Raw genomic sequence first — 9011 nt, 5'->3', positions numbered from 1 at the left:
CGGGAGGTCAAGCTAGCCTATCAAGGCCAGGAGCATAGTAGAGTCCCATAACTTAGAGAAGAACAGGCATCTGTGCTACAATGAAATCTGGCAGGTCGAGCCATATGATATTACTTTCACCAGGGCCATCATCTGGCTACAGGTCCGCAAGTCAGATCGCTTCAGTTCTCTCTTGAGTGTACATCGGAGCGAGGTGAACTGCCTTTCTTGCTGCCATGTTAGGGTGCAAAGCACCAAAGGAGCGCCCCAATCTACGCTGTGGTTTTGAAATCGGCTTTTGTGGTAGGTAATCTTTCACTTAGCTCGGCACAGAAGTCATCAAAAATGTCATCCAGCCTGGACAGGATATCAGGTGTACCCCCTGTGGTGCTGGGGACCCACGCAGCATTTGCTATTTTGAGCCTGTTGCAGGAGGTAGAAGCACAGTGTCACGAACTCCGGAACCAGACACGCTGACGGAACTCAGACACAGGAATTGCAGTACCAGTCCTCAGAGTGCCCGGGCTGTGCACACAGAGAGAAGTCAGAATATAAGGCAAAGTCAGAGGGAACCAGAAAGACAGAATAATCAATACGGCAAGCCGAGGTCAAGGGTCAGAGAATGTAGAATAAACAGTCAGACAAGCCAAAATTCGGTAACCAGATAATCAGACAAACGGACAGAGTGCTATTGGGCTATCAGAAGACCACAACAGGGCGATAAGGCAAGGAGGAGGTAAGTTTAAATAGGGTCAGGAAGATATTGAATGGTGAATTTCTAGTTGGAATTAATTATCACACGTGGAAGGTATTTGTACCTTCCACTTTGACCCCTGACCTCATTATTGTGCACCGAGTCAGGTGACTGACTCGAGTGCATACTTAAACACTTTGCACGCGTGCGTGCAGCGTCCTAGATAACACCAGCAGGACCCCCGTAGATAGGAACAGCCGCGAGCGGCAGGCAGGCATCAGAAGCTGCCACTCGTGGTGAGCGGACCAGTGGAGTTGCCGCGTGCGGCGGGCATGGACCAGAAGCCTGCTGCTCATGGTGATGTAATAAGAGAGACCGTCGAGGGAAGCGTGGGGACATCAGAAGCTGCCGCTCGGGACGAGGAAGTAGGCGCACGGGACTGACGAGTCCACTCCGTGGAATATAGAACAAGGAGCGGCCTCTCCTCAGCTCCTTTGTCTGTAGGCCGCTCTGACAGTAGAATCCGTTACTCCGTCAAGCATTCCCTTCTTCTTATAAAATAAAATCACCAAGTAATCCACAGAGTAATAAATCGCTGGTATCGCCAAATAATCCACACATGAGCCAAGGCTTAATGCTGGAACAAGACTTTACTGGAAGTAACAACAACAGGTATTCAAGCTACAGTTAATTGTATGCCCTGCTCCCATGCAGGGGACGGACACACACGTTATCTACAGTAGCCAATAAAACAGAGGTTACAGCCCACACAAAATCCTCCCCTCTGCCTGTGATTCAATTATCTTATACAATAGAAGATGCAATTATCACAGGCAGGAAAAATACAGTTTTTACAGCATATTCATAACTTCTAAAATATACATCACATTCACATAAAAAATGGCATGAATCAGACCAGGGGTTCAGAAGTTAGTAAAGTATCTTTTGGGGCCTGGCTGGCAGCATGGCTATCTGGCCCAAACTGGTTTTACAGAGCCCTCTATCCTGGAGACAATGGGGAAAATAATCCAATTATATCCAGGGATAGAGGCAGACTCCATTGAGCACATGTTACCAGTAAAACACAAAAGGATACAAAAATACATAACTCCTATCATACTGAATTGAACGGGCCAAATCTCCCAGGGTCCATAGTCACAGGGCAAGAGGCGGGCAAGCAGTCCTCTCCAGGCACAAGTGGCGAAGGGCACTTCGTCACAGTAATAAATCCATGAATAAAGTAGCAGGGAGGGAAAGTACCGAATAAATGGAGGGGTATTCTTCACAGCCACAATGCCTGGATGCCAGCTCCAGGAGGCTAATTATGTCAGATAAGATATCCTCCGAGTGTCACGACACTCCTTAGCTGATTTGCCCTCGTGCAGTACTCATACTCACCACTGTTTCTGTTTGGCACTGTTCCTGATTTCTTTTCATTAAGCACTTCACCTGGTCCTTGTTTAGCACCTATTTAGTTTGGGTTCTCCCCGCACTCCTTGCCAGATCATTGCCTTTTGTTTCCTGTTTCCCTGGTTTCCTGTGTTCTTGGCTCCTGACTCCTGCATACTGTGAATTGGTCCTGTTTCCTGTGTCCTGTGTCTCCTGGTCTTCATCCTGTGTCCTCCTGATCCTGCGTTATTGTGTCCTCCTGGTCCTTCGTTATTGTGTCCTCCGATCCCGTGTCCTGCGATCCTGTGTTCTGGTTCCGTGGTTCCGGCTTTACTACCAGTGATCCTGTCCCTGCAGACTTATTCATTGATTTTCCTTTGGATCTTGATGTCACTATAATTGTCTTGTGACTCTGGACCTGTGCCCTACCTGATAATCGTGGTAGCTGCACAATCCTACCCTTATACCAAAGGACTGTTTCAATATTTGTTGCCTGCACGATTAGTGCTAATTTTGATTTATTGTATATATTTTATGGCCTTGTCTGTGTGTGTATATATATATATATATATATATATATATATTGTTTTGCGTTTTCCTTTGGTTTCCTGTAAATATATTTATCACTTGATTTATCCTAGTTAATTGTGTCTTGGCATTATTTCTCTGCTGAATGGGTTCCCACATTTAAAGTGACAGTGCTGTTCCAGGGCAGCACCCCTTCATGTCATTACACCGAGTAATTGAGTAATGCTTTCCTATGGCCGTTTGGAATGCGCATGAGGATCTTTTCGCGCATGCCCATTAGGAGCTGAGAGGTGGATTGGGGCGGAGAGATCCCCAGTGCCAAGGGAGCCCAGTGCTGGAGAAAGGTAAGTGCTGAAGGGGTTTTAACCACACACACTCTCACGAACAGACACATACACATTAGCTAACAGACACACACATTTACTGACAGACACACACTCAGTGACAGACACACATACACACTCACTTACAAAACATACACTCTCACTAACAAACACACACTCACTAACAGACACCAAACAGACTCACTTACAGACACACACAAACTAACACACTCAGTAAAAGACACACACAGTAACACACTCACACACACACACACACACACACTCACTGACACACAAACTAACACACACTGACACTCACTAGGAGACACACACTCAATAACAGACACACACAAACTAACACACAACTAACACACTCAGTAACAGACACACACACAGTAAAACACACACACTCACTGACACACAAAAACTAACTCACTGACATTGACTAGCAGACACACACTCAATAACAGACACACACTAACAGACACACACAAACTAACACACTCAGTAACGCACACACACACACTGACACAAAAACTAACACACATACACACTATCATTTTTAAAAAAAAATTAATCCCCCAGCAAGATGTTCACCTTTAGTTTCATCAATGCATCTCTTCCCAGCAAATTGCAAGGGACAGTGTCACTGAGGACAAAGGAGAGGGAGGTCTCAACCGGACCTACAGTCACAGGAGTCTCTACAGCAAGCATGTCAAACTCAAAGTGTGGCACGGGCCACATAAACAAGGTTTAAGTTTATGTGGGCCGCACACACACACACTGACAGACAGACACACACACACACTGACAGACACACACACACACACACTGACAGACACACACACACTGACAGACACACACACACACATACTCACTGACAGACACACACACACTGACAGACAGGCACACACACATACTCACTGACAGACACACATACTGACAGACACACACATACTCACTGACAGACACACACACATACTCACTGACAGACACACACACACTCACAGACAGACAGACACACACACACACAGACACTCACTGACAGACACATACAGTCACACTGACACATACACACACATACAGACACACACACACACACACTGACAGACACACACATACTTGCTGACAGACACACATACTCACTGACAGACACATGCACACACATACTCACTGACAGACAGACACACACACACACATACTCACTGACAGACACACACACACACACACACACACATACTGACAGACACACACACACATACACACACATACTCACTGACAGACACACACACACACATACTGACAGACACACACACACATACACACTGACAGATACACACATACTCACTGACAGACACACACACATACTCACTGACAGACACACACACACACACACACTCACTGACAGACAGACAGACACATACAGTCACACTAACACACAGACATACTCACTGACAGACACACACATACAGACACACACACACATACTTGCTGACAGACACACATACTCACTGACAGACAGACACACACACACATACTCACTGACAGACACACACACATACTCACTGACAGACACACACACACACACTCACTGACAGACAGACAGACAGACACACACACACACACACACATACTGACAGACACACACACACATACACACTGACAGATACACACATACTCACTGACAGACACACACATACTCACTGACAGACACACACACACACTCACTGACAGACAGACAGACACATACAGTCACACTGACACACAGACATACTCACTGACAGACACACACATACAGACACACACACACATACTTGCTGACAGACACACATACTCACTGACAGATACACACATACTTGCTGACAGACACACATACTCACTGACAGATACACACATACTTGCTGACAGACACCCACACATACTCACTGACAGACACACACACTGACACAGACACACACATACTCACTGACTGACTGACAGACACACACACACTCACACACTTACAAACACATACTTTTCTTTATTGCTTCTTACCTTATGGAGCCGATGTGGGGCATCTCCCTGGTGTCCTTCCTGCTCCTCACTGCTCCCGCGCGCGGTTTAGTGATGCCGGGTGCCAGAATATGACGTCATATTCCCGCGCCCGGCTTCACTTCAGTCAGCGTGCGCGAGGGAGCAGTGAGGAGCTGGAAGGCTGGGCTCCCTCGCGGCCCTACTCTCCGGCCGGGTCAGTTTTAGCAGAGTAGGCACCTGTAAATGGGGAAAGCAGGTGCCTGCTCTGCTATAACACCAGCATGTACCGCGGCTCGCCAGGCCACAAAGATGGTCCTTGTGGGCCGCATGTGGCCTGCGGGCCTAACGTTTGACATGCTTGCTTTACAGTCTCCTTCAGCATGATAGCTTTTACCTGTTAGTTAGCATCAAATTTTCTTCTGATATTTTGAGAACACTGCAGGCTGCTCCAGTGTCCACAACCACTCCACAGAATGGTATGTCATGTCAGAGAGGGTCAGGCGAACAAAGGCATTACCTCCTCTGCTCTCAGAGATGACTGGTAGTCTCCCCCACTTTGGGGCTGTGCAGTCCCTTGCAAAATAGAAACATAGAAACATAGAATGTGACGGCAGATAAGAACCATTCGGTCTCCAGTACTGCGTACAATACTCCAAGTGAGGTCTCACCAGTGTTCTGTACAATGGCACGAACACTTCCCTCTTTCTACTGCTAATACCTCTCCCTATACAACCAAGCATTCTGCTAGCATTTCCTGCTGCTCTGTTACATTGTCTGCCTACCTTTAAGTCATCAGAAATAATCACCCCTAAATCCCTTTCCATTGACTACAACCCTCTGTTGCCTGTAACTCAGCCACTGCCACTGCCCATTCAATAATATTGGAATCCAAACTTAAATATTGCAGTTTATTGATAAGCCTTCTATGTGCAACAGTGACAAAAGCCTTACTGAAATCTAGGTAAGCAATGTCTACTGCACCACCCTGATCTATAATTTTAGTTACCCAATCAAAAAAATCAATAAGATTAGTTTGGCATGATCTCCCTGAAGTAAACCCATGTTGTCTCTGATCTTGAAATCCATGTGTTTTTAGATGTTCAACAATCCTATCCTTTAACATGGTTTCCATCACTTTCCCCACTACTGAAGTAAGGCTTACTGGCCTATAGTTGCCCGACTCCTCCCTATTACCTTTCTTGTAAATGGGCACAACATTCGCCAACTTCCAATCTTCTGGGACTACTCCTGTTATCAATGATTGGTTAAATAAATCTGTTAATGGTTTTGCTAGTCCACCACTAAGCTATTTTAATAGCTTTGGGTGCATTCCATCAGGTCCCATTGACTTATTTGTCTTTACTTTTGAGAGTTGAAATAGAACCTCTGTAAACTCACGTGTAATAAATAACTCAAAGTGACCCAGTTTGTCACTGTTATAGCATTTAACTTTTCTGGGTTCCCCTCTGTTTGTTCCTCTGAACTGCTTCAATTGAGGTTTCCCAGGGGCACTGACTTGCATTACCCTCTGGGCTTTCTTTTCCTGCTCTTCCTCAATATTTCTTTGGATTGAGCTCGCCAGGCTCATTAGTGCTGGGACTGACTTGTCTCTCCAATCAGAATGGGCAGAAACCAACTAATGTTAAGCTAATGTTCTACTCGAGAACAAGACTTTTCATATAGAATTTCTACTAACCTATTGTGTGGAACTGTATCAAATGGCTTGGCAAAATCGAAGTATATGTCACTATCCCACTAACCTGTGGTTCCCTCGCTGCATCTCACCTTGTGGCCAATGCAGTCTGATAGACAGCCACTAGAGTCAAACTTAGTCCTGCAAGGTAATTATTGCAGTTTCTTAAAAATTGCAATGATTATTATTGCAGGACTAAGGGGGGCAGGGATATTGCACCCAGTCCACTGCAATGAGCTGACCTGGTGCCCCTTAAATGCCCAGGATCAGGATGGGAGGTATGCACTATTGCCATTAGAAATGCAAGTCACCTCTCATGTCACTCCCAATTGTAACTGCTACTGAAACCTCATTATACATGATACAGCTCTGTAATGGTAGCATGGCGTTCTGCTTTATACTGCTATTTAGCTATCAGTCAGTGCAGGGGTGTAACTAGCAATCGATGTGTAAAACAAAAAAAGATAAACTGCGTTCTGTTGCTATGGAAACCAGCGCAGGATGTCAGTCACCGAGGGAGGCTGGTCTTCCTGCTTTTGCCGAGGTCACGTGCTCGGGTTTGCTTAGTGTTTTGCCAGGATCTTCTAGTTGAGGGTGTACTTTCCATACAATATCTCGGAATTCACCCGGAGCGCGCCTGCTGCCCTGCCACATGAGAGGTGAGTGGGGTGAGCTGGCCTGGGTAGGGTGTGTGGGATCCAGAATGCAGTGCAAGGAATGAGCCTTTACTGCAATCGGAAACGGAGCCTCTCCTTTATAGGAGCATGGAGCAACCCAGGGAGGACTGTAGGAATGGAAATTCTGAGTGCTTGCTCATAAGGTCAGGGAAAACCAAAATAAAGTGGTGGGTTCTATCACATAACGAGAGATACTAGTATTCTTTAAAACATTGAGACACTATCAGACACACACACTCACACTCACAAATACACTGTGTCAGACACACTCACACATACACTGTGTCAGACACACTCACACATACACTGTGTCAGACACACTCACACACACACTGTGTCAGACACACTCACACACACACTGTGTCAGACACACTCACACATACACTGTGTCAGACACACACACACACACTGTGTCAGACACTCACACATACACTGTGTCAGACACACTCACACATACACTGTGTCAGACACACTCACACACACACTGTGTCAGACACACTCACACATACACTGTGTCAGACACACACACACACACACTGTGTCAGACACACACACACACACACACTGTGTCAGACACACACACACACACACACTGTGTCAGACACACTCACACACACACTGTGTCAGACACACTCACACATACACTGTGTCAGACACACTCACACATACACTGTGTCAAACACACTCACACACACACTGTGTCAGACACACTCACACACACACTGTGTCAGACACACTCACACACACACTGTGTCAGACACACTCACACACACACTGTGTCAGACACACTCACACACACACTGTGTCAGACACACTCACACACACACTCACACATACACTGTGTCAGACACACTCACACACACACTCACACATACACTGTGTCACACACACTCACACACACACTCACACATACACTGTGTCACACACACTCACACACACTCACACATACACTGTGTCAGACACACTCACACACACACTGTGTCAGACACACTCACACACACACACTGTGTCAGACACACTCACACACACACACACACTGTGTCAGACACACTCACACACACACACACTGTGTCAGACACACTCACACACACACACTGTGTCAGACACACTCACACACACACACACACACTGTGTCAGACACACTCACACACACACACACTGTGTCAGACACACTCACACACACACACACACACACTGTGTCAGACACACTCACACACACTCACAGATACAATCTGTCAGACACACTCACAGATACACACTCTCTCTCTTTCTATCTCTCCTGAACAGACACGGATAGATGCAGGGCAGTGGTTAACCCTCTGAGTATTGTTTAAGTTTGTGTTAAATGGACTCTCCACGCAGGGACGTTACGTTCCATTTCTGAAAATTGGTTATATACTGATAACTTTGAAGTGACTATACAAAAACCGTATAAAGTTAATTACAACAGAAGGGGGTATATTCAACCAAAATTTCACAATATAAATAAAGCATAACAAAACCCATCAGCATGTACAATTGGTGTCTTGTTATGCATGTGCTAAGCTATTTTATATTTATCATCTTTGCTTGATGCAGAGGTTTCCTATATTGGTTATATTACCTATAGATGAAAAATGTGCTGCATAATTAAATATTAAGAATAATAAGATTTTTTAAATTGACTTAATACAGTTATGGACTAAATAATCAAAGCATTACTGTATTTGTGCGGC

The 9011-nt window shown here is 45.5% G+C and overlaps 1 protein-coding gene across 3 annotated transcripts in view; it reads left to right on the top strand.

The window, feature by feature from the left end:
• Nucleotides 1-7121: 7121 nt before the first annotated feature.
• LOC134608294 (tigger transposable element-derived protein 1-like) overlaps nucleotides 7122-9011 on the top strand; it is a 151367-nt gene continuing 149477 nt past the window's right edge. For all 3 annotated transcript variants that reach the window (XM_063451005.1, XM_063450997.1, XM_063451013.1), the window contains exon 1: nucleotides 7122-7278. In XM_063451005.1, coding sequence (XP_063307075.1) covers nucleotides 7272-7278 — 7 coding nt within the window. In that variant the 5' untranslated portion in view covers nucleotides 7122-7271. The remainder of the gene's footprint in view (nucleotides 7279-9011) is intronic.

The sequence above is a fragment of the Pelobates fuscus genome, chromosome 1 (assembly GCF_036172605.1).
Source record: "Pelobates fuscus isolate aPelFus1 chromosome 1, aPelFus1.pri, whole genome shotgun sequence".
Classification (NCBI taxonomy): Eukaryota; Metazoa; Chordata; class Amphibia; order Anura; family Pelobatidae; genus Pelobates; species Pelobates fuscus.
Note: the sequence above shows the minus strand (reverse complement) of the source record. Positions and strands in the feature narration are given on the sequence as shown.